This window comes from Aulonocara sp. 'chitande type north' Nkhata Bay, linkage group LG7 (genome assembly GCF_057382095.1).
Source record: "Aulonocara sp. 'chitande type north' Nkhata Bay isolate Kocher_YH1m ecotype deep benthic linkage group LG7, A_spYH_male_GT1.1, whole genome shotgun sequence".
Classification (NCBI taxonomy): Eukaryota; Metazoa; Chordata; class Actinopteri; order Cichliformes; family Cichlidae; genus Aulonocara; species Aulonocara sp. 'chitande type north' Nkhata Bay.
The window spans coordinates 25,323,621-25,349,976 of NC_141350.1; the positions used below are offsets into that span (position 1 = coordinate 25,323,621).

The 26,356-nt window shown below is 40.4% G+C and overlaps 2 protein-coding genes and 1 long non-coding RNA gene across 4 annotated transcripts in view; 1 reads left to right on the forward strand and 2 right to left on the reverse strand.

The window, feature by feature from the left end:
* Positions 1-4,106, forward strand: part of LOC147325211 (plasma membrane calcium-transporting ATPase 1-like) — a 32,824-nt gene extending 28,718 nt beyond the window's left edge. The window contains exons 20-21 of the mRNA XM_086299618.1: positions 1,558-1,737; positions 2,372-4,106. Coding sequence (XP_086155744.1) covers positions 1,558-1,737; positions 2,372-2,755 — 564 coding nt within the window. The 3' untranslated portion in view covers positions 2,756-4,106. The remainder of the gene's footprint in view (positions 1-1,557; positions 1,738-2,371) is intronic.
* A 2,515-nt stretch (positions 4,107-6,621) lies between these two features.
* LOC147325212 (uncharacterized) lies at positions 6,622-8,561 on the reverse strand. Its single transcript, XR_015130564.1, has 4 exons — positions 8,510-8,561; positions 7,989-8,141; positions 7,540-7,627; positions 6,622-6,954 (listed from the first exon to the last, which is right to left on the reverse strand). It is a non-coding gene; the product is annotated as an uncharacterized LOC147325212 (long non-coding RNA).
* Positions 8,562-13,392: 4,831 nt separating this feature from the next.
* cdhr5b (cadherin-related family member 5b) lies at positions 13,393-25,226 on the reverse strand. Of its 2 annotated transcripts, XM_086299619.1 has the most exons (15): positions 25,096-25,226; positions 23,896-24,071; positions 23,737-23,790; positions 23,496-23,585; positions 23,262-23,348; positions 23,038-23,139; positions 22,754-22,924; positions 22,489-22,579; positions 22,307-22,404; positions 21,595-21,798; positions 20,839-20,949; positions 20,683-20,749; positions 19,215-19,424; positions 17,610-17,779; positions 13,393-15,792 (listed from the first exon to the last, which is right to left on the reverse strand). In XM_086299619.1, exons 1-15 carry the CDS (start codon positions 25,178-25,180, stop codon positions 15,253-15,255), a joined length of 2,256 nt encoding a protein of 751 aa, XP_086155745.1. In that variant the 5' UTR covers positions 25,181-25,226; the 3' UTR covers positions 13,393-15,252. The 2 variants fall into 2 exon arrangements, with proteins under 2 accessions (XP_086155745.1, XP_086155746.1); XM_086299620.1 differs by lacking the exon at positions 19,215-19,424.
* Positions 25,227-26,356: the final 1,130 nt, after the last annotated feature.

The window sequence follows — 26,356 nt, forward strand, 5'->3', positions numbered from 1 at the left end:
TCCTCCACTCCTGTGTCATGTTCCCCAGTTTCCTGTTTTATTGTGAAGGTCTCGTGTTCCCATGTTCAGCGTATTTTATTTTGCTTCCCCTGTGGCGTCATGTTCATTTGTAGCAGCTGTGTTCCTTGCGGGTCCTCACTTCCCCCGTTATCCTTCTATGTATTTATCTCAGCATCTCGCTCAGTCCTGTGTTGCGATCTCCCTCATGGTTGTGTGTCTCTCCTTTCTCCCAGTTTAGTTTTTGTATTGCTGGGAATAAAGCTGTGTTGTTTTTGGGGTTTTTTTTCCAATTTTCTCCGTGTATCTGCATAATCTGTAATCTGGTCCTCAGTTGGTTTAAAAAATTATTTAAATACAAACTTGACGAAGAACAGCGATACATGACATATTACACTATATCATGATTAAACTAAGCCAAAACACAGAAGCACTGTATGAAGTTTACCCTTATTGCTTTCATAGAAATTGACAAGTAGGAGCCAAGTGCTGCGAATCAATTCCTTCTTCTTCTTTTGGCTGGTCCCAAAGAAGACCAGCCACAGCAGATCGCTTTATGCCTCTCATTTTATTCCTAGTATCCTTTTCTGATACATCAACCCAGTGGATGTCCTCTTTCACTACATCCATGAATCTTCTCAGTGTTGTTAGCTAATAGCTCCATATTCATGGTAAATGGTAAATGGACTGGTTCTTATATAGCGCTTTTCTACTCTTCTGAGCATTCAAAGCACTTTACACAACTTGTGCATTCACCCATTCACACCCATTCGCACCAGCACATTTTCTAACTAACATTCATACTCCGATGGATGCATCGGAGAGCAATCTGGGGTTAGTATCTTGCCCAAGGATATTTGGCATGCAGTCTAGGGGAAGCCAGGAATCAAACCACCAACCTTCCAATCAGTAGATGACCTGCTGTACCGCCTGAGCTACAGCCATTCAGTTTCCTTTGTCCAGTATATCCACTATCCCTCCTCTGCTCAAACAATCTGACTTGCGAGATGGTTTAGAAATGGTTTAAACATTCCAACAGTAACTAAAGCTTCCAACAGACCTTAAAGAAATAACCACTATGACTTCATGCCTATGACATCTGCATAATGTGTCGAAGAACTATCAACTGAAACTAAAGTACGGTGAATCAATCAGGCAAGTCATTAGGAACTCTTTGTCTTTTACAATGGGAGTGGTGTTAAAAAGAAATAAAGTTAAAAGAACAACTCACATTCAAAAAGACTCACACTCACTGGTAAACATTGCCCGCCTCAGTGTGATGGGCATAATTTTACCTGAGCCTACATTATGTTAACAGAAATAAAAAAAACAGACTAGTAAATGCATCAATAATAGACCACAAGAGTAGGATGCTCAATACCACAATACTTGAATAAACAAAATAAATAAGAGAATGGATGGATGGATGAATGAAGAAATAATGACCTCTTTGCAGATAATCATCATGAGACAATGGTTGCATTAAATCTTCATATTGAGGTGTCCAGGATGCGCTGCTGCTATCTTTGACAGGTGCAATATTTTTTTTAATTTTGTCAGTTGGTGTCAAGTGTCCCGACAAAGTGGCTGACGTTTCTGAAGACAGCAGGTCATGCCACACTGCAGGAAGAGATCCCTGATGGGTCCGATGAGGGTAATGATGTGGTTGACCACGGAGACCTCGAGCTAAGCAAAGGCCACATCCTGTGGTGCCGCGGCCTGAGCCGCATCCAGACACAGGTACGATTTCAGGCTTAAAGATACATTTGTGTCTCATGTGTTTTGCCAGATATCTTTTGTATAATTATCTGGTTAAAAATTCCTGAGGAGATTTAAATTTCAACTGGTTGTTGAACCACTGTTACCATCAGAAATCGTGATGTCATCAATTTGTGAAGTTTAAACTACAGAGTAAATCTGTCAGACAGGAAATAAAGTGATTGAATGATGTAGGACCTTATGTTTGGGCTTATTTTGATCAACAGTCAGAATCTATGTGGTTGAATGTCCTGTAAATCAGCGGTCCCCAACCCCCGGGCCACGGACCGGAACTGGTACGTGAGTCGTTTGGTACCGGGCCGCGAGAGTTGAGGATTGGGTGTGAAATGTATGGTTTTCAGGGGTTTTATTGGTTATTTTGTTATCGTTTTTATCGTTAACTCAGTTTTCCTGGGTCTTTTCACGTGTGTTATGAATAAATCTTATTTTTTTCGGTACCGGTACTAGTTTTAATTTGTTGTATTTATCCGCGACACCTTAAAGGCCGGTCCATGAAAATATTGTCAGGCATAAACCGATCCGTGGCACAAAACAGGTTGGGGACTGCTGCTGTAAATGATCTACCTGAGTTGACTCACTGTCTCTGATCTCCCAGATCCGTGTGGTGAAGGCCTTCAGGGACAGTGTGTCTCCCTATGAAGGTCTGGAGACACCTGAATCTCGCAGTTCCATTCACAACTTCATGAATCATCCCGAGTTCCGTATTGAAGACTCAGAACCTCAGATCCCCCTCATCGATGAAAATGAGAGTGAAGATGATCCCCCTACCAAACGAAACTCTATTTTCATCCCACCGCCACTTACTGGATTGTCCAGCCAGCCGCCTCTCCCCTTCACCCCCAACGAGAACAACAACGCCTTGGACCGTGTCATCCCGTTACATAAGGACATCTCCAGGTCTGCACTGGTCCCTCCCAACTCAGCAGGACTACCACCCTGTCCAGGAAGCCCCTTGCACAGTCTGGAAACCTCACTCTGAAGCCCCTCCCTCCTACCTGAACACCTCCTGTTACTAAAGTATGTTCGTACTGTGTTTTTTATGGTCAGAATTCTGGTTCTTCTGGGAGCCATGGACGGGAAAAAATTAAAAAGAGACTCACCAAATTGTTCCAACCAAGAGTTCATCTGCAGAAATGTTTCCAGATGTGCTTTTGTTCTGTGACAGCGACTCACACAGACTGTTTCCTTTTTTAATAGAAATGAACTTCTTGTTACTTAGGAGAATGTTGTTTGTGCAGGGAACAATGAGTAATCAGTTCTGATTGTGTACATATTCTGTTAATGTAGTTTTAAATGTGGGATGTTACAGTTTTTCAGCAGACCAGCTGATGGGAGCCGGTAGTGATGGTTCATGTTAGTTTTTTGTTAAGGATCTGTCACTGAAATGTTTAGTATTTTGTGTTGTAGAGAGAAAGTTTTGAGGGAGGTGTTTAATGTTGAATTTTATTTTAGTGTGGTTTTAGATTGAAAAAGTTACAAAAACAGTTATTAAAAGTTTCAAAAAATAGACATTGAGAGCTGGATAACTTTGGTAAAGCATTACGTCAGACAGGGTGAGAAGTTCGGCCATCCGGGAGGGGCTCAGAGTAGAGCAGCTGCTGCTCCACATCGAAAGGAGCCAGCTGAGGTGGTTCGGGCATCTGACAAGGATCCCCCCTGGGCGCCTCCTGGGTGAGGTGTTCCAGGCATGTCCCACCGGGAGGAGGCCCCGGGGCAGACCCAGGACACGCTGGAGAGATTATATCTCTCGGCTGGCCTGGGAACGCCTTGGTATTCCCCTGGATAAGCTGGAGGAGGTGGCTGGGGAGAGGGAGGTCTGGGCCTCTTTGCTTAGGCTGCTGCCCCCGCGACCCGGCCCCGGACAAAGCGGATGAAGATGGATGGATGGATGGATTACGTCAGACAAAAGAAGAGCTGTAGCAGTTATCAAAAGTCTTTTCAAAAATTTTCACAATGAATTCACTGGATTATAGAGCCTTCCAGTCTCAGGCTTTACTTCACACACATTTCCTAAGATATGTCGTTAGACAGTATGTGACAGCACAGCACTGAAATGTTGTCATCATTCTTCATCTATGTGTCAAAAATTTAACAAAGAAAAAGTGGGATTAAAAAAAAGGTAATGCTACTGAAATATGTATGTTTTGTTTTGTTGTTTTGTTTTTTGCAAAAAGACGATTCTTTACAATATTTTAGAAAAAATACAAACATGTAAATAAGGTTACAAAAATGTAATATTTCAAGGATAACATTACAATTGCAAAAAATAAAAATGGGGGAAATTTGACAAACAAAACAAACAAATAAAACATGTTCAGTGTAAAAATAAAGCTCATATTTTCATCTTGCCATATTTCACTCTATCCTATAGCATGTCTGTGAAGGTTCTCAGTCATCCAGGTCATCGGACCACAGTGCACCTTCCCTTATCAGCTGGTAATATAGTGATGTTGTGGTCTTTGCTCAGGGAAGCAACTTACAACATTTCAAAACACCTTTCTACCATCCTGGCACCTCTTGTGGTGAACACCCCACATCACATCAAGAACTCCACGGCTTCAACGACAAGGTCCAGAAACTTACCCTGGATCCAGATGAAACCATGGTGTCCTTTGACGTAGTCTCTCTCTTCACTTGCATACCCACCACGGAGGCAGTGGAGACTGTCAGAAAACGACTACAAGAAGACAGCTCCTTGGAGGGCAGGACCAACTTCACACACGATCAGATTCGCACACTGTTAGACCTCTGCCTTACCACAACATACTTCAAATACAATGAAGGCTTCTACAGACAAAAACGTGTCTGTGCCATGGGCTCCCCCGTGTCACCTATTGTAGCCAACCTTTGACTACGATGACCTGGATGACTGAGAACCTTCACAGACATATTGTAGCCAACCTTTACATGGAAGAAGTGGAGAGAAAGGCTCTTTGCTCTTTTAAGGGGAGAGTACCCAGCCACTGGTACAGATATGTAGACGACACCTGGGTCAAAATCAAAACACAAGAAGTGGAATCCTTCACTGCGCACATTAACGCTGTGGATAAAAACATCAAGTTCACCAGGGAAGACACAAAGGACAACTGTCTGCCTTTCCTGGACTGCGCTGTGCACATTGAAGAGAACGGCAAACTCAACATCGAAGTTTACCAGAAGCCCACACACACGGACCAGTACCTCCACTTTTAGTCCCATCACCCTTTGGAACACAAACTTGGAGTAATTAGGACCCTACACCACCGGGCAGAACATGTTCCCTTTAAACCTGAAGGGAAAAAGAAGGAACACACACATGTAAAGGAAGCACTTAAAACATGCGGTTATCCTAATTGGGCGTTTGTAAAGTCAGCAAAGATTCACAGAAAAGAAGATCAGGACACCAGCGAGGGAGGATAAGAAGGACAGACGCAACAACATTGTCATCCCCTATGTAGCCGGCGTATCAGAGAAACTCAGGAGAGTTTTCTCCAAACACGACATTCCAGTGTACTTCAGACCCAGCAACACGCTCAGACAGAAACTGGTTCATCCCAAAGACAAAACCCAAAAACACAAACTTAACAATGTGGTGTATGCTGTACAGTGCAGCGAGGAATGCTCAGACCTCTACATTGGAGAGACCAAACAGCCACTTCACAAACGTATGCACTGAAAAAAATATGTTGTTGGATTTACTTAATTCAATGGTGGACATTTGTTGCACACAGATGTTTTGCTTTGGCAGCAACTTAAACAATTGAGTTAAATTAACACAATTTATTCATGTTCAATAAACCTTTGCAATTTGTGTTGATAAAATGTGACTTAAACATGTTTTGATGAAGTAATTTGAGCTCTTGAAATATTTTAATCCTTCACAATTTTCTCACGTTATCCCAACACCATTCAATAACTTTTACCCAATACTACTTGGTCACTTAAATGCTACATGTTATCTTCAAATTACATTTTGCTATTATATTCTAGTATCAAATACACAATTTTCAAATGGAGGCCTTATAACAGATTGTATTGTTCTCTTCCAAGATGGTTGCTGGCATCAACCAGTAACCTTTCAAAACAACATGTCTAATTTCACTGCATTGACAGTAGGTAAAGAATTAAACTGACATTACTCCACTACTGAATCTACATAAATCAACAGTTAAATAATGTCAGCTCTTCCGTGTTCTCTGGAATCAATCACAGCAAAGAAATTAGACTGTTTCTTTTGAAAAATGTTGGGAAAGAACAATACAAAACATTCTATTTAAGGCCTCTGACGTCAAGATTCAGTTAAACAACAATTATAACTAAACAATTTGAGGTAATGTTAGTTTCCATTAACATTAAATTAGGTTACTGAATTGGCAAACACCTTCCTATTAACATTACCCATTTTACCCCAATAACTAAAGAAATTAGCACTTGCAGGTCAAACCCTTTATTCAAGAGATGCAAAAATAACATTGATACAGTGACTGTCAAAAATTACAGCACTGATCATACTGTGACATCTTGGTTCAAAACAGCACACTTAGAAATATTCAACGTTCTTTACTTCAACTGAATGAAACTGAAAATACCATTTCACACGACCCATATGGGATATTTAGACTGCATAACTGTTCATGCTACATCTCTTCACTAGTAAAAGAAAGAAAAAATACAAAGAGAAATTTTAAAATGCTGCCAAAATGCTGTACAGAGCAAAAGGAAAAACAAACCACAACAACAAAAACGGCTCATCCTCATGGCAGTTGCAGAGTATATAAAAATGAACCCTGCGATCTGTTCCTGGAATTGAGCTTCAAAAATGCAGCAGAACAAGTGTGAGATTTAAATCTCCTCTCACCTAGAGCTGATCAGCTTGCATGCATAACAGTGAGCTTTCCTTGCAGGAGCAGTTTTGTCTTAGTTGTGAGCTTTTCTTGAGAGCTGAGTTGCATCCAACTCCATTACCACCCTTTGAATCACCTCAAAAGTGTAGCAGAGTTGTGATGGGTAACTCATATTGAAGGAATAAAAAAGGTCCAAACAGCATGGCTACTGCAAAGGTCACGTTATCCAGATCTTGAAGAACTACTATACCCTCGATGATGATGCCAACATCAGAAAAGTCATTGCCTGGTGCATCCTCTGGAGACAGATGTTCATTGTGGTTTTCTCAATCTGTGCAGTGGCCTCAGTCAAGTCCTGGTTAAACACAAAACATTTCTTTAAGATTCCTTTTTAAACTCATCTCTTTTGAATCTACCAGTTCTAATGTTAGAGTAATTTAAACCAATGCAAGCAACATAGTAAATAGCTATAGCCAAAGAGTGGCCTGCCATGCTGCCATTCATGGTCTAACAGAGTTTCTAAGACAGAGTGAAAAACATAATAATTTCAAATGCTTTACATTCGTTTTTGTTAGAAAGACACCGGCCCATCAGAAATCCAGGTTATGTCACTCAGAAGATGTTAGAATTTTGACTTTCAGCCCCACAATTTGGTTAGCTGTTGGTCTTTTTTTTTTTTCAAACAAAAGCTAATGTAAATATTGGGGGGATTTTCCTTTGTTCACTAGAATGACAAATTTAAAGTTTTTTCACACTGATGTGACCCCTAATACAGGGGTGGGGCCTCAAGGGGGGGCGGCCGAGTTCACTACCAGGCCTCATGTGAACTTCAAATTATTAAAGAGGACTACTGGTCCTAACCAGTCCAATGAGGATCAAGTGGATAACTAAATGCATTTTTAAATGTTGCAAAGCCACAATCTACTCATAAAACACTCACCATGAACTCCTGCACCAAGATGTTGCAATTGTCTTTCACACAGATGCGGAGCACTTTGATGAGACTCCCTTCGAGCATTAATGTCATCCTAAAGTATTATAACAAAGAAAACAGAGATTTGTGAACTTTTCAGTAGCACAGAAGAAAATGATCCCAGACAAAAACTTAAACCAGTCAACATGCAACACCAGCATCTACAAAGAAATATCAAAAGTTCCTGTTTGACATCAACTTTATGGATATATAGTTTCCAGAACATTTATTTTTTTAAAAAGATAAATTTTTCTCAGTGGGCCAGTAAATGCATAACGAAAATTATGGCATCCTTTCGGTGGAATCAGTACTCACGGGTAATAGTTGACTGTTTCAATGGATGCAGCATAAAAATCTTTTACTGACCTAATGCAATACATATACACTTTGTAGTTAAAGAATTTTAAAGTTCTTACTGTCATCATGGCAGCTACATCCTTTAGCTTTGTGCCCTGTTCCCCCGATCACTTTGCAAACACTTTCAGCAGACTGTCAGAGAGAAACTCAGCTCCGTCAGAAACCTTGACTGTAAAGGCAAGGTTGGGATGCACTGGAATGCTGCATTTTATCTAAAATGACATAAAATTATTTTGAAATAACAGCAGGCACTGTGCTTGGTTAATCAGTAATGTTTTGTTGAATAAAAACTGTGTTTCCAGATCTTATGGGATTAAAAAAAATCCAAAGATGTTTGTTTCTGATTTGCAACCCAAGAACCCACAAGTTACAACCTCATTTTAGTTCAAGTGTGCATTAATGTGGGTCCAGTAATCACCTTTCTGACAATACATACAGGTTAAACCTATGGCAGATTTTGGATTTCTCAGTTGTATTAATAGGGTGGTCTATTTGAGTATGCATGCACCTAATAATTATAAAAAACCTATTATAATTAAGTTACAGAAACCTTAAGCGAAAATAGAATATACTTTCTTACCATAACACCTTGAACCCACAATCCATCAGCTGACTTCTGGTGAAATGCAGAATAGAGGTCATCTCTCAATGTGCAGCAAAAAAAACAAAAACAAAAACAAAAGGACAGCAGGTGAGGGCAGGAGGGGTAGGGATGTAAGCTAGCATAATGCCACTGATGATATTAGCTAAAGCTGTTCAATGTCCAAAATCTCACTAACACCACGGTGCAGTAAATACACAATGTAACTGAAGAGTCAGTTGGCAAATCTATTCACACAGAAAACCAAATTATGTTGTGAGTGCCTCGTAATTAGGTTTAATGTGATATTACGGCTCTTGTGCCAAAGACAAATTCAAATGAAAAAGCGCCAATTCTTTGACAACAGATAAAACAGCAAATAAGCTAACGGCTCTTTTTTAGCATGTTACATTTAACTACATTTGGCTGAAATATGGTAAACATTAATTCAAAAAATCAAGACATACCAAAAAACGTAGAGTTGGCTGCTCGACTTGACTGAGATGGATGCCTTTTTTTAAACCACGATCCAAAGCCCGCGAGATGAAATCACGCGTGGTTTCACGAGATTTAACGTTGCTATCTTATTGACTTACTTCACCTGAACATGATATGAACAATTTAATACACCCTTTCTGCATATCATGTAGTTTTTACACTATATAGTTACATTTATCTTTAAAACATGAGGCAATTGTGTTAAATACATGCAAGATGCTTACATAAATCCAAGAGATGGCCAGTCCCTTTTTTTCAGTGTGGCACAACACAGAAGAGCCACCTCCACAGGACAAGACTCAGCAGTCCATCTGCATCTTAAGGATAAAGGTCACTCTTTCGAGGATGCCAATGTTCACATTTTGGACAGAGAGGACAGATGGTTTGAAAGAGGAGTGAAAGAAGCCATCTATGTCCACTGTGAGCGACCATCTTTGAACAGAGGCGGTGGTTTACGACACCAACTCTCTGCCATCTATAATCCAGTTTTGAGATCCCTTCCCAGACGCCTTAACGCCCACTCACATCCTGGGCCATCTGACCTCAGGAAATCATATGATAGGGTGGGGCCAGGTTTCACAATGAGCTCACCCGAAACCCTCGCTGATTGGGACCCACACCCATTTTCACACCTTGGCTCAGGCGATTAGAGGATCATCAGGGGGTCCTTTTGTCCCTCTGTGGGGGGTTACTCCCACTAGGCTTATATCTGGGACTCTCCACCAGTTGACCTTAGAACTGAAGAAGCTTCTCGGATGAGAAGCTCAAGCAACTTAAACAAGTCCAGACGCTTTTCTTTCCAAGCTCCTTAGACTATCCTATAGCATGTGGTTCCGTTACACTGAGCATGTTCTCCTTCAGTACAACCAGAAATCTTCTCTGTCGCCTCTGTGGTTCAATATATCCATTGTCCCACCTCTGCACATATCCAAACCATCTCAGTCTTGCCTCTGACTCCAAATCACTCAGCCTGAGCTGTCCATCAGATATACTATGACCCCTGACACTTGACTCCACCCACTCCACTCCGACTGGATTCTCTTTCATCTTTTGCAATGCTCTTTCTTCACTAGGAGGCATAGTCCTGCTCAGAGATTGTCAGTTCTTTCCCATAGCTGTAATGAATGCTTGATCAGCTTGAACCCTCTGTGCAGCTCTGCAAATCAGCAGTACGCTTCTTCATTCCTCAGGCACCCTCACTCTCTCCCTAACCTTAATTTTGTTGAAAACTTCCACTGCTCTCTGCCCCCAGACATGTCCATACATCCATAGCCTGGATGAATGTGAATGGACCAACCGCTTTTCCACTTCATCCTCTGAGCTGCTCTCTCTTCTGACTTAAAGATTCCCTGCACTTCCTCTCGGTTATCCATTGTTTTCTCTATTCTATTCATCTGCTCCTCAAAGTACTATTTCCATCTTCTCAACACACGCACTTCACTTTATTCATTTCCATCTCTATTCTTAATCACGGGTGCTGCACATCCTCTCCAGTGCAATCTCTCTGCCAAGCCAGTCGATCTTCTGTAACCTTGTCTTCAACTCCCCCAACACTATTAACATTCATATTCAAGATTACTCCAACTCCATTTCACTTCCTATCTACACTATGGTACACCAGTCTGATTCCATGAAATTGTCCTTCTTTACGAGCCCTATATTTGATTTGGCCAACATCTTACATCAGATCCTCTTGCTGGTGCAACCCTTTTCTTTTACCCTGGCTTGGGATGAGCACTAAGAGTCCCCTCATTCAACTTTATTGTATAGAACATAGAACAGGAAATTATAACACATTTCACCAAAGAGTTAAAGAAATCTCTTTGTCATGGACATAGAAAGTTGTCCCAGAGTGATCCCTGTGAGACACCTGGTGGGCAAATATAGACTTGACAAAAAGAAAAAAAAAAGTCAAGAGGTTAACCTGTTAAACTCCAAGAGTCAATTCTGAGGTTCCTGCTCAAAAATAACATGCCCAAAATTAATACAGTATTTCTCTGCATGATGTCATGTCTCATGATGTGGGAGGTCAGTGCCACAGGCCTGTAATCCAGGGGACCTGGCGTCTTTGGTAGAGGGACGAGGCATGATGTTTTCCACAGCACTGCAACCCTCTGCAGACTCGGACTCAACATGAACAGTTTATGAAAGACTCCACAAAGCTGGGGCCACAGGCCTTGAGGAAGCGGGGACTCGCCCCTTCTGGTCCAGCAGACTTGCCTGAGTGGAGTCTCCTCATTTGCATCCGAACCTGGTCGTGAGTGAAAGTGATAAGTGGGGGAAGGGTGTCAGAGGCAACAGTGCTATGTATATGTATATATACATAGCACTGTATATATATATATATGTATATATATACGGAACGGAGCAGTTGTCAGCCACCTCCTGTACATGGATGACATCAAGCTGTATGCCAAGAGTGAACGAGACATCGATTCACTGATCCACACTACCAGGCTATACAGCAATGACATTGGAATGTCGTTCGGACTGGAGAAGTGTAGTCGGATGGTAACAAAGAGAGGGAAGGTAGTCAGAACTGAGGGGATTGAACTACCAGAAGGCAACATTGCAGACATAGAGGACAGTTACAAGTACTTGGGGATCCCACAGGCGAATGGGAACCATGAAGAGGCCGCTAGAAAAGCTGCAACCACCAAGTACCTGCAGAGGGTCAGGCAAGTCCTGAGGAGTCAGCTGAATGGTAAGAACAAGATCCGGGCCATCAACACGTACGCCCTGCCCGTGATCAGGTACCCTGCTGGGGTAATAGGCTGGCCAAAGGAGGAGATAGAAGCCACTGACATAAAGACAAGAAAGCTCCTTACCATGCATGGAGGGTTTCACCCCAAGTCCAGCACCCTGAGGCTGTACGCTAAGCGGAAGGAAGGGGGCCGGGGACTGGTGAGTGTCAGCACCACAGTCCAGGATGAGACAACGAACATCCAAGAATACATTGGGAAGATGGCCCCAACTGACCGAGTACTCAGTGAATACCTCAGACAGCAGAAACCCAAGAAAGAGGAGGGAGACGAGGAACCATCATGGAAGGACAGGCCCCTGCACGGTATGTACCACCGGCAGATAGAGGAGGTGGCTGATATCCAGAAATCCTACCAGTGGCTGGACAAAGCTGGACTGAAAGACAGCACAGAGGCACTAATCATGGCAGCACAAGAACAAGCTCTGAGCACAAGATCCATAGAGGCTGGGGTCTATCACACCAGGCAAGACCCCAGGTGCAGGCTGTGTAAAGATGCCCCAGAGACAATCCAGCACATAACAGCAGGGTGCAAGATGCTAGCAGGCAAGGCATACATGGAACGCCATAACATAGTGTACAGGAACATCTGTGCCGAGTATAACCTGGAAGTCCCGAGGTCAAAATGGGAGATGCCCCCAAGGGTGGTGGAGAATGACCGAGCTAAGATCCTGTGGGACTTCCAGATACAGACGGACAAAATGGTGGTGGCTAACCAACCGGACATAGTGGTGGTAGACAAACAGAAGAAGACGGCCGTAGTGATCGATGTAGCGGTTCCGAATGACAGCAATATCAGGAAGAAGGAACACGAGAAGCTGGAGAAATACCAAGGGCTCAGAGAAGAGCTCGAGAGGATGTGGAGGGTGAAGGTGACGGTGGTCCCCGTGGTAATCGGAGCACTAGGTGCGGTGACTCCCAAGCTAGGCGAGTGGCTCCAGCAGATCCCGGGAACAACATCGGAGATCTCTGTCCAGAAGAGCGCAGTCCTGGGAACAGCTAAGATACTGCGCAGGACCCTCAAGCTCCCAGGCCTCTGGTAGAGGACCCGAGCTTGAAGGATAAACCGTCCGCAGGGGCGTGCTGGGTGTTTTTTTTTTTTTTTATATATATAGATAGATAGATAGATAGATAGATAGATAGATAGATAGATAGATAGATAGATAGATAGATAGATAGATAGATAGATAGATAGATAGATAGATAGATAGATATTAAAAAAGGCACGTGATTTTGAAAGGGGTCACCTGGCTAAATACAGCTGTAGGTGGAACTGTCCAAATTAAGATCAGGATATGGTGTCACTCATGGGGCATTGGTATCAGTGACAAAAGAGACAGATAGAAAATAGAAAATCATGGAATTTCATTCCCATTCACTATGGCATTTAACTGCCATTCACACTGCTACTAATAATGAGGATAAAGAAGAAGGCAATAACAACATATGTTGACGTTGTTTCTTTGGAAAAATCTGACCAATTAAAAAATAAATACAAATTGTGTCTTTAAGCAAAGCCAGCTATCAACAATAGTCCATATTACTTTTTAAAAAAATAAAACACAATCTTATTCCTAATCTTTTCTAATAATGCAAGCCCATTCATGCTACAAAAACATGTGGAAGGCAGAAACTCATGGAAGCCTTTTGAAAATGTGTTATCAATAAGGAGAAGAGGAGACAGGGAATGTCAATTCTTTCATGAAAATTGATTGGTTCCTATTTATTCACAGAAGTAAACACAAAGCCTACATGTTTGCCGTATTCACAGAGCTCAAGGAATATAATATCAAGTGACACTATGACACAAATCACACGAAAAATACAACAACTTACAAGGCCAACCGAGAACAGAAAAGATGAGTTGTTGATAGGTTTGAGGAAGCAACAAAAGGATCAGCGATACAGCTGTGAAAGCTGGCCATATTACTGTCAGCAAGATAACATCGGCTCCAAAAGCATACTCCGACACGCAACAGGCACTTGCCAAGATCAACTTGACAAGAAGCTCTGTGACGGATCGCTCGCTGTTCTCACTATTCACAGTCAGTGCTTTTATCTGCCCACCGACATCCAGCTTGAGGTAACGGACATGCAATGTGAATGTGATTTAGAAAATGAAAGATAAATTTGGACGCATTTGGAACTACTTACCTTTGTGAACATTTTTTTCTGTAATGAACCACAAAACTGCCTTCCAGGCTCAAACAAAAGCACCTCAGTGACATTCTGGCAGCTCCACAGTTCATTCATTCATAACATTGATGCGTGTGTAAAGGCAAAGAAGTGCCAAGTTTCAGGGGCAAGTTAAACAGTAAGTACTGTCTTCATGCAGAAATCTGCCTCAGAGGGTTTTCTTCCCTTACTGGAAAACAGTTCTCTAACGTTTCCTTAAATTTTACTTGAGCTGCATACATTTAACACAGGAAATTTATGTATTTCTATATTTTGACAAGTGTTTAGTCCATACGAAAACAAAAACATATCAAATTCCAAAGACATGCTGTTAGACACTGGCTTGCAAAAACATAGCTCACTAAATGCAAGTTAAAAAAAATGTACTTGCACTTCTTTACATTAAAAAAAGGTGAACTATTCGAACGCATTGTTTAAAAAAAAAAAGCCCTTATAGTTTTTGGTTGTCTGGCTCCCTTGATATCAAATTAGGCTCTTTGTGGCCTGCAAGTTAAAATGAGCTGGGTAAAGGTAAGTAGGTTAGGTAAAGGCTGGGTAAAGGTCTCCAGTTTGGTTTGAAGCAACATATTCCACTGATGGATTTTACTGATATCTGTTTAATTATTTAATTGAAGTTCAGAGTCCCTTTCGTGTCTGTCATAATGTTTTACAGTCTCCAGTATCAGTTGGCAGTATTTTTTTTAATCACTAGCGGTAACAGTAGATAATGTGTGTGTTTTTCTCTTGCTGTTTCCCTGTTTCCCTCTGACAACATTTTTTTCTGCTAGCCTGGGCTAAATTACAAGTTAATAATTAACCGTTAAAGAAGTGTTCATTGTTCACTGACACCACTACTGCAAAAAGGGGGCTATAAAACTGACAGGGGCACAAGATGAAGGCACATAGTGAATCAAAAAATCTAATTAAATGAACAGCAGGGCGACCAGAGCTCCCATGATTTTCACTCCATAATTTCTACCACATTGATTTCATGAGTCACAAATGCCTCACTAATGTATATAGTAATGTTTTTAATGAATTTATGACACGTTGATTAACTATGACACATTTACATTAAGAATAGATGCTACAATATGTTGCATTTTGATAAAATCTAAAGGTTCAAACTTTTTAGCTTTTGATTTATCCTTGAAATTTCTTTTTCCATAAGGTGTACGCTGTGCTGGTTCTGTGTGACGGCTCCTTTGTAATAGGCTGATAAGGCTGAATATTATGTGCTTGACTGATAAAAAAATCATTCGATTTTATTATTGGTGCTTTCCACCATGTTCTTGTCTTTTTGCTACGCTTACAGATCAATGTCCAGTTTTTCGTCACCATCTGAGTCGTCGCCCGGTTCCTCTATTTTTACGCCTAGGCCGCTGTCCAAATCAGTATCAGCAAACAAGACCTTGGAGTTTTTTTGTGGTTTTCCATCATGTTTTTTGCTGCTTGAGGGTGGTTCCTCATCTTCCTCCTCGCTGTCCTCCCTGTTGTCTGGGAGAATGACCACCTCCTCCTTGGCACTGGGGTCAATGTCTGCCTTAAACCAGACAGACTTGTACCCCTCCTCCACCCGTCTCTCCTTTGTCAGGATGGGTTTTACTTCCTTCTCGCTGTCAGCCTTATCTGAGCCTACATCACTGGTGTCATCAGGCAAAAGGTCATGCAGTGGTGCAGAAGACCTTTCGATGGCCTCTTTGGTTGGAATATCCCATACTGATTTTGGTGTCTGTTCACTTTTTGTCTCTGGACCACTTGAGCCCGTGCTTCCTCCATCATCATCATCACGCTGAAAGGCTTCATTGGTGTACTGGATGCCCTCTTTTTGGCTTGGGCCTTGACCCAGCTGTGGATAGAACAACAGAAAGGGGAGAACATTTATAAACAAGAGGACTTGAAAGTGTTATTCACAACAAGCTGCTACATCAGTGTATACAATGAATATATATTTTCATGGAAAAGCATCAGAAACCCTTCCCTTCAGACTTGTCTTTGAATCAAGGATTCACAATGGTAAAACTGTGTCCTTACTATGACTTCCAGTAGACATTTTCTACACTTAGCTTGCTGTTTTGAATCTCCTTTAATGCTGTTTCATAAAGTAAACCCTAATGATGAGAAAAAATGACCTCAAATGCTTTAGTCAGGGAATATATTTATTCAGCTAACAGTCTTCATTTTATTCTTACTGAGACTGACTGACACAAAACCCTGTCTATTCATATTATAAATGCTCTTGTCCAATTGTAGATGTTGGACTGTATTGTAACACCGATTCAATATTTGCCCTAAATCTTACTGTGAACTATGCAGTCAACAAGAATTCATATAAAAGAGAAAGGGGAAGGGAAAGGGAAGTTACCAGCCAGAATCAAAGCAAATAACCCAAAAGGGCCACCATGATTCAGGGGGTTGGGAAGCTCATCTTGTAACCAGAAGGTTGCCGGTTTGATCCCCAGATTTGTCTGGCCTGGTTGTTGTGTCCTTGGGCAAGGCACTTCACCCTACTGCCTACTGCTGTTGGACAGAGGGGCCGATGGCGCGATATGGCAGCCTTGCTTCTGCCAGTCTGCCCCAGGGCAGCTGTGGCTACAACAGTAGCTGCCTCCACCAGTGTGTGAATGTGAGAGTGAATGAATAGTGGAATTGTAAAGCGCTTTGAGTGTCTGGAAAAGTGCTATTTAAATGCAATCCATTATTATTATTATTAAAAGCTACAGGTAAAACATTGCACACTGCTAAATCAATGTGGACTTCTTTATAGAGTGCAGAAAAATGAGCTAAAACAGAAGTGAGCAAAGAGAAATAATCAGAAGGAGGAGGACATATTTACAAAAGTTTTTTTTTAAATTGTGGGTTATTGTTGAACTAGCTTCAGAAAAAATTTCCTGAAGGACTGTTGACACCATATCTGATGGGAAGTTTCTTTCATCCACTGAAACAGACACTGACTTTGCATGGAGCATACCTGGGCCCTTCCTGTAGCTTCCATTAGATATTTGTTTCCCCAGTTTATCGTAGTCTTCCCATTGCTTAAAATGACCTCAAAATATTTTTCATATTTATGTTAATTCATCTGGCTGTTGACTGATATTCTGTGGGATGAATATTGAATACAGAATAGAATAATTAATTGATCCTCTGCTGTTTTTGAAAGTTTGTTTACTTACAAGAAATGAACAGTCTTTAATTGTTATGATAGTTTAACATTAATGGAGACAGAACGTCAACCAAAAATCCAGAAAAAAAACACACCCGGTGTGGGGATTTGGTGTTCTAGTTACCAAGCAGCCAAGATACCTACAGGATTTTGAGTTTCTGTAAAGAGCAGTGGGTCATAATCCCTCCACAGGTGTGACCAAACCTGGTGACCAGCTACAAGAAACATCTTACCACTGTGCTTGAAAAAAAGGGTTCCTAGTGTGAAATTATGCTGCAATTTAGCCTGAATCTCAAAGGTCACAAGGTGTATAAACATTAAACAAGTGAAAATAGTACAAATAAAATATTTCATAAGGAATCTTTTATCTTGTCCTTAAATCTGTTTAACTGAAACCAAGGTGGTCAAAAATGAAAATGTGTGAATAGTAAAGACCAACGTGTTGGAAAGGGATGAGTCTGGATGAATGTGAAAGTTCACCCACACCTAAACCTTAAACTTACGGAGCTTCGAAATATGTTGGCTTCATAGATCTTCTTCCAGTCTGCCTTCCCATTCTGCATGCGATGGGCAAGCACACCAATGACCACCAGACAAATTAACAGGAGAGCACCCAAGGTTGCACCCAGTGCTGCCATCTCCACTGTTCCATATTCACCAGATGGGTTGATGACTGCAGAAACAATAAAAAAAAAACCCTCATTAAAGAGTCTAAACCCTTTCTGTAAACTGAAGTGTTTTTCATCAAATGCTTTTTATTGGAGTGATAATTCTAACTGTAAATGTCAGATTAATCTTTGTTACTTGGAATGGACATTTTAGGCGAAACGTAGAAGTTTAGCACACTAAAGCTGTGGTTAAGTAACTTTAACACAAAAACTGATAGATTAAGACTGGTTTGATAAGGGTTGACTGCACATAGCTTAAGAAAAATGAAATGACAGATACAATATGTGGATTATAGATCTGCCACTTACTAAAAATGCCATGCTAAAAGTCCATACTGAACAAGTGGCGAGCTCAAAAATCAAGACAAAGCCAAGAACTGCAGTTCCTCAAGTGGCCACTTGAGACTTGCTAGTCGAACCCCATGAACTCCCCTGTTAAAACGCCTAATGCAGAGTTTTCTCCTTTATAACAACTCAGGAGAAAGAGATTTTTTTTTAATATCTCATCCACCTGGATAGTGGATCTGGGTGCTTGGCCACTCGATAAGTGTCCACTGCACCAGACTAGCTTCTCCTAGATGTAATCTTGTCTACTGTAAGTCAGTAAACCAGACCACACTGTTGTGTTTGTGCTGTTGATGCCTTTTGAAGGAATTTAAATGGATTATCTAACTAATAATAACTAATAATATGGCTTTCTCATGTATCCAAATTCTAACACCAAATAAGAACAAAGTTAAACAGCATGGCAGTAGCTGACATGCTAATACTAGTTTCAAAATGCATGGACAGATCAACATCCATCTATTACGCTGAGTATGAACTTGACATATACACATTTTAAGCTTTCAGAACATATTGAAGATTTATTTGAACTAGTCTTTACTGCACTTTTTTTTCTTTCTTTATTATTTATTTATTTAGGAATAACTGCTGTGATGAATGAGAAGTATATGGGCCAATGCTTAATACCAACAATGAGACTTTAAAGACATTTTTATAGCTTTGGAACAATGTGAAAAAAGCCTTTATAGGAAGTTAGAAGTATATTCCTGTCTAAAATAAGGCTGGATGACAAAAACAATTTAGTATTATTATTTTAGGAAGTTTGTGATTTTTTTTAATTAAATAGAATATTCTAGCTTTTGGTGTGTGATTTTTTAAAAAACATTTTTAGTCTCAAAGGTTATCCAATTATTTTTTTGTTTCCTGTGAATTTCATTTATTTTCCATGTACTACCCCTTTCCCCAAGGTCATTTCTAAAAAAACAAAAAACAAAAATAACAAAACAAAAATATGTGTGTGTGTTAAAATATGTGTTGGTAAATCCTTTGTTTGCCTGGCAATGATTCTTCTTAGATTTACTGCTTGTTTGTGTGTGTGTGTTTTTCCCCCCCAAAGGACCACATTTGATCTGATGAAGAGTAATGGGTAAGCACCTGGTGGTGCCTTGCTGGGAGTGGAGAAACTTTCTTCAGGGGTCAAAGTGGGATTAATGGCTGAAGAACTGTCTTCAGTGGATGCAGCAGAGTTAGTGGTGCTCTCACTGGGGCTGGTCGTTGAGACGCTGGTGCTGGTTGTGGATTCACCTGTGGTTGTTGTGGTCATAAAGTCTGTAGTAGTCTGAGGTAAACTGGTGGTGGTGATACCTGGGAGGAGAGCACACTTTGAAGCTTAGTGGTTTTACCTGTGTCTTCATGTTCTGCTTTAGATGTCTATACACGGCCGTTTTAGCGTTCTTGAAAGGTCTTTGCAAGCCACATGGACATGAATCTTGATGCATGTAGCTAATCCTTGTTCAGTCTGGGCCAGGATATAGCTGTTATTCTTCTGCTTTCTGTCTTAATGCCACACTCCGCTGGATTGGCCATGACAACTCAAGGACACATCATATAGCCAGGTTCTGTGGCCTCAAATCAACAAGACTTTCTTCTTTGTTGGAGTTCCAAACATTTTACTGTGCACATATTACTTCCATATATTCCATTTGGGTTGGTTTGTCGAGTGCAATTGCCGTTAAGATCAGCACCATTTCAAGAAAGATTCCTATTTGGTGGGCAAGTAGACATATATCATAATTGCAGTCGCACTGCAAGATGGTCATCCTAAACTTCTGACACCATCAAAAGTTCATCCAGGACGGTCTTTGGTTGTAAACCAACTTTGAGCATAAGTATGGTGTGATAGTCCATGATGTGGGTCACTGTTTTAGAGTCCCAATTCTTTCACATTGTCCCTCTCTCATCTGGGACATTCAAAACGACACTCTAAATATTAGTATTATAAGTTATTCAGATTGGGTGCAAGTAAATTTTCATCATATTTTTCTTTTGCAAGACCTTGAATCACGTTTAAGGCAAAGTTTTTAAGTTACTGTCACAAACAGAGAAAATCAGATTGACAGGGGGCAAAAAAAAAGAAACTTGCATTTTAAGTTTAAAGGGGTACAACAATGTACAGTAGAAATCAATCCAATAAATAAAAGTGGGACACCCCCCCCCCCCCCCACACACACACACACACAAAGACAAAGAAACCCTCCTTAAAAACCAACCTTAAAAAAGAACAAAGAAACAAAGAAATAAAGTGAAAGAGGGATAAACTTATAGGGACTCCTGTTGCTCAGGAGTTAGAGTACTTCGTTTACCAACTGAAAGGTCAGACTCTTCTAGTCCACATGCTGAAGTATCCTCAGGCAAGATACACTAGTACATCCTCTGGAGAGGGAGTGTGTGTGGATATGAATAGATAGTACTGTATAAATATGTGTGTGGGATTGGGTGAATGGGACTTGTGGTAGAGCTTTGAGCTCTGACTGAGTAGAAAGGTGCTATACAGGTATCAGCCCATTTGTTGCATTGACAGAACAAGTGGAGTCAGCAGCATATTGTGGAAGGTTTCATTTACCTAATTTCACCTCCACTGACAGCTGAGCTGTGGCTGTTTCATCATTGGTTGAATCTAGTGCCAATACCTGAAAGTTCAAAGACAAAGTTAAATGCTTGATAAGAAACTTGCTCACTTCATCAGTCATTTTAACTTTAACTAGACTTGTAGACTCACTTCCAGGGACAGGGTTTCCTCTGGGAGTTCCTTAGTCATGAATAAGAAGCCGTTAATGATGGAGAATTCACTCCTCCCCTTAATGGAATAAGTGATGTGGGGATTCAGACCCTGTTTCAACATATGTAGGAAAAAAAGTTGGTGCTGAGCATGAAGTAGATTGAAAACTCCCAAAAGACTTTGTTAGTAATCAAACAAACTCCCAATGGAGTAGTTTGCCACTAAACTGCATAATGTCATGAAATAATGTATAAGTCTCTCCATCAGTGAAAATAACTACATCATGTCTGGAAACAGTTGACAGAATGGCTGGACATGCACCACTGCTGGCTGTTACCAAAATGAGCTTTCACTTAACAAACTTGTACATAACAAAAGTCAAACAGTCTTGCTGGAACATTCTTTTGTTTTTGAACAAATAATCAATACAAGCATTTGTAAACTACATTTAAATGGCATTTCAGGAAATTTACAAAAGATGCTAAGGAAACATGAGGAAATGGATCATTGAGACATGGAACTGTTAGCTCTAATTTCCCACTTCCATTTCCATAAAAAACTACAGAGAATAAAGAAACACAAGTCAAACCTAGAAGAAGAATAAGTTTGGGAACACAGCCTATGAGCAGGTATCATCCATCCATCCATCCATCCATCCATCCATCCATCCATCCATCCATCCATCCTTTCACCTCTTGAAACACTTGTTTCACCTAGTCACATTGGTGTTTAAGGGTTTGAGTAACTGCATTTTACCGCTGTGGCAGCATAATCTTCATCTGTGGCAATAATCTGCAGTGGCGTATCCTTGTTTGTCAGATCCATCGCCACGGCACCTACTGAAGAGATGACTCCTTCATAATGATCTTTCTGAAATTTTGGGGGGTGTAAGCTTTCGACTTGGACACTGATTGTGATGGTAGTGGTGGCAAACTGATGAGTGTTCACCTTCTGACTGGCCTGTGAAAGAAAAACACAGCTGAAAACATCAGGATTGTATAATACTGAAAATTTCCTGAGATTAACCTGACAAAGAAATTCATACATTTAAATTATTGATGTAATAATTTAATAAGATTTTCTGCCAATTTTATGTCATGTTTAGGGACCAACAGACTGCCTGTCTGCTCTTTGTAGGCCGATTCTCGCTTCAGTTTGGGAATGAGAATCGGCCTCAGGTGGAGGACATATAGCAGAATGTGGCAGCATTGGAAGTAATGCAGATGTTGGACTGACTGATTTACCAGACTGAATTGGCCAGAATCTGAGTGATCTTGTGAACATCAACAATAGGCCTCTCTGGGATAGTTTAAGTTGGGTTTTCTTTTTTGTTTTTGTTCTTTTTTACTGTTTTGGTTACATCCTGCATCTGTTTACTTACATCTATTGAAAAAATCCAGTTTGATTACAGTTTTTAGCACAAATTACACCATCATTTGATAACAGCAAGAGAATATGTTGTGTTTACTAGCACTGTCAAAGTGATCGTCCCCAACACATCAGCTGGCTTCAGCATGGTAATGTTCCCCGTGTTTGAGTTGATCTTGAACAGACCAGCATCATTTCCTGCAAACACAGACAAACTAGGCTTCTTCTTTCTGCTAATAACCAACAACTCCGCAATTGTTTGTTATAATTCAAGTTATATACCACTTAGGAATGAATATGTTATCTCCTCATTTATTCCAGAGTCTCCATCAATGGCGTACAGAGGTCCTGGTTTCAGCGGTAACACTCCAGGCTGCGAAAGCAAAATCACAGTTATGGCCTCAAAGTGTTTATCAGGTCGTCCAACGGCATTTAAAACCTTCTCATTCATTAACAATATTAAAAGCTAAAATGATAAAATACCCCTCTATATAATACTTTATATATGTATATAATACATATAATTACTACAATGGGAGTAACTCACCTCCTGTTCACCAAGGACAACAAATCCAGTATAGCCGGTACTCTGGCAAATTACATTCTCGCTCATGTTATGTGGGGTGCATGGCTGGAACCATGGCGGTCTGTTGTCCCCATCTAAGATAGTGACTGCAATAGTTGTGGTGGCACTATATCTTTCTGGTTCTTGTGTGTCCTAAAAAATGTCGGAAGAAGAAACATCCAAATGCCAGAATGAAAAACCATAGGTATCCTCCAGAGTTAGGAGGAAACTATTATTGTGTATAATCAGAAATGTTGACTACTCACCAGAACTTCCAATACCAGCTGCACATTTTTGACTTTTTCATAATCAAGGCGCGCATTAACAAGAATAACTGCACTAGTCGGTGACTGCAGTCTAAAGTAATCCTGCAGATATGAAAAAGGAAATAAAAATGTTTAGATCACTGTGCATCTTTGACCTTACTCTGGTCAAAGATGCTGGAACTAATATCTGCTGTCTCATGTGAGACAAAAGAAAAAAGTCTTACAGATTCAGGTGTGAGTGTATAGTAGAGCGTGGGGTTGTCCAAGTCTTTGGCAGCGAACTGACCCACAGTGGTCCCTATAGGTGCTATCTATATAAAAAAAAAAGTACCACTAAATAAGGTACATTTAAAAAGAAGATATGAGGGCTATCTACTCGTGCCACAACACAAAAATTAATAAATAGATTAAAGAATTACAAAGACAAATAATAACTTCTCTAGTATTTCAACCCTTACCTCACTGACTTGAACATCGTACGGATTTTTATCAAAGCTGGGAGGGTTATCATTCAAATTGCCAATGACTACAATGATGACGATGTTTATCTGGAAACAGATTAAATTGACATTAGTGTGTCAGATAACACATGACCATTAAGTACAAGCAAAGTCTGAGTCTGTGAAAAACACACAGCTGAGTGAAAAACTGAAGACGTTTATTGTTAACCCTGCTCAGCGTGTTTAAAGGCAGTTTTACCGTCAGTCCTGTGGTTTTTTTACACGTGATGCGGACCGGAAAACTTTTTTCAGTCTGCAAAGAAAACAAATTTTATACGATTTTACTCTTAAGCAGTGCAGAAATTACACAGAGACGAGTTTCAATCTTATTGGTATTATTAGTCATGACTGACAGTACCTCATAGTCAAACACCTTTGCAGCTGTCAGCTTGTTTCCATTAATTGAAAATGGGTTTGAGTCTGCAGCTGGAGGAGTAAATTCAAGGGTCACATCTGGCTCGACAGTTATTGTCTCAACAACGTCACCTATTCCGTTGTTTTCTGGAAACTGCACACTTGAAGGAGCCGAACAGACTTGTGGGAGAAGAAAAAAGATGTTCTAATTAAAGAGACAGACCATTAACACATTTATTAATTACGGTAACATTTTATTAAGTTATTAACACAAGTTAATAGATGTCTACCAGTTTTACTTGTTTTTATGTATACAGAGAAAGTACTAAAGTAATCTGTAAGCAACTTGACAGTTATGTGCATATCTCAAAGGCAGACTTAGAATTCCACTATTTTTCACTGGCTATAGAACTATTGAAAAATAGTTTAGAAATTGTTGCAATTGCTCAGAGTGTCTTCCATTTGGTTTCCATTTGGTTGCCTAAAGGCTTTATATACTGGTGCTTCAGCTAGGATGTTAGAAACTCTTTTAGAGTGATTTTTGAATATGTCTATTAGATTATTCCCCTTATTCCACAATAATTGAGGCCTATGTGTACCAAGAAACATTCATTTCTGGGAGCACAGTGGAAACTGCTCTGAGTGAAAGTGATTTTATCACCTCGCCTTCATCTTTGTCTCAACAGACAGTTTACAAAGCAGTAGAATTTGGAAAAAACTGTGTAGTTTCCTGAAATGTTGACAGATGTGGAGGAGCACAAGGAATAAACAATCACAATAAAACTAGTACAGTTTAAAATATTGAATAAGTCAAGTTAGTTTAATAAATACTTAAAGAGCTGTTAAAATACTTAAAGAGCTGTTAAAATACTTAAAGAGCTGTTAAAATACTTAAAGAGTTGCAAGCTATAAAAAACAAAAAAGAAATGTAAAAATGTAAAAAAAATGCATCAAACAGCGTGTCTGTTGGCTTCTAGACTTTTGACCCCCTCCCCTTTCTTTTCTTTCACTCATTTCTTAGCTCACAGGCTTTCACTAGCTGTCCAATACACACTGATAACAACAACAACAACAACAACAACAAATGGTAAATGGCCTGCAAATACCACTGAACACACTGTTATGCAGCCCATTATTTTTTTTATAGGAACAGAGATCAACAGTCAGGTAAACAACAAGTGAAACAACAGAGATGGATACTCACTGGTCTGAGCCAATGTCTGAAACGGAATCAGAAGGATGAAGCAGAGGAGTGTTGTCGCAGTGAAGTGTGGATAAATATTCTCCATGTCGTTGTCCGACTGTGTCTTCGTCAGTCCCGACTGATCTGCCTCTCGTCTGTGTCGATCTGCTTGCGTTTATGGCTGCACTGGACTTTTACCCATCATAAAACCCATTACATGTATTCCTGTTTGCTGTGAAGTCATATAAGGTCTTTTTCTGTGACTAATTGTCTTTTATTTGACAAGATTGACATGACGATGCATGTTAATATTGTTTGCACATCTGCAGAAGTGATGATAGTATTTGAGATCATTAAATTATGTATTCCCTCATCTGCTATTCCTTAACTTTAGGACACTCAATGTGTCCTATCGCAAGGTCATGTGTCTTGATTTGCATTTATGGTTGACAACAGTGGGATAAACATAACACATACAACACGCCTAGTACAGAGGCCAGTACAGTGGTATTAAGACTTTTCAGTTGTTAAACACTTTATACTGAATTTGACTAATATTATATAAATAAAAGCCTTTTTAGGGCGACCATGGCTCAGGGGGTTGGGAATCGCATCTATAACCGGAAGGTCGCCGGTTCGATCCCTGGGCTCTCTGTCATGGTCGTTGTGTCCTTGGGCAAGACACTTTACCCTACTTGCCTACTGGTGTTGGCCAGAGGGGCTGATGGCGCGATATGGCAGCCTCGCTTCTGTCAGTCTGCCCCAGGGCAGCTGTGGCTACAACCGTAGCTTGCCTCCACCAGTGTGTGAATGAATAGTGGTATTGTAAAGCGCTTTGGGTGCCTTGAAAAGCGCTATATAAATCCAATCCATTATTATTATTGTCCCTATTAATCCATACACAACCCATAATTAGACATGTTTGTACTTTATAGGAGCCCCCCTTTGCGAACAGATGACTTTGTCCACTTTTATGTGTTAGATGCCTAAAAGACTGTAAGTACAAGAACGAATGAAGCAGAATAAAAATAAAAACAGTTCCTTGAATGTTCACTTGATGCTGCAAAAATACGTCAGCCCTCATAGACTCACATGATGAAATGTCCAACTTTACAGCAGCAATAACCACATTAATACCCTGGTCTTTATGGCTGACTATCCCCTTTATGGCAGCTGGACAGTGTTTATTTTTTAATAACCCAACAGTTTCAATTGCATTTAAGCTTGAAGTTAGGGTGTCCTGAAGGGTGGCGTTTGAAGGGATGTCATTTAGGCTACTATT

Coding starts and splice junctions, on each gene's coding strand:
- cdhr5b (XM_086299619.1), bottom strand. CDS start 25,180: ATGGAGAATATTTATCCACACTTCACTGCGACAACACTCCTCTGCTTC. Junction 19,425..20,682: donor GTCAGTGGAGGTGAAATTAG/GTAAATGAAACC, acceptor CTCTCCTCCCAG/GTATCACCACCACCAGTTTA. Junction 15,793..17,609: donor CCAACATATTTCGAAGCTCC/GTAAGTTTAAGG, acceptor TTCTATCCACAG/CTGGGTCAAGGCCCAAGCCA.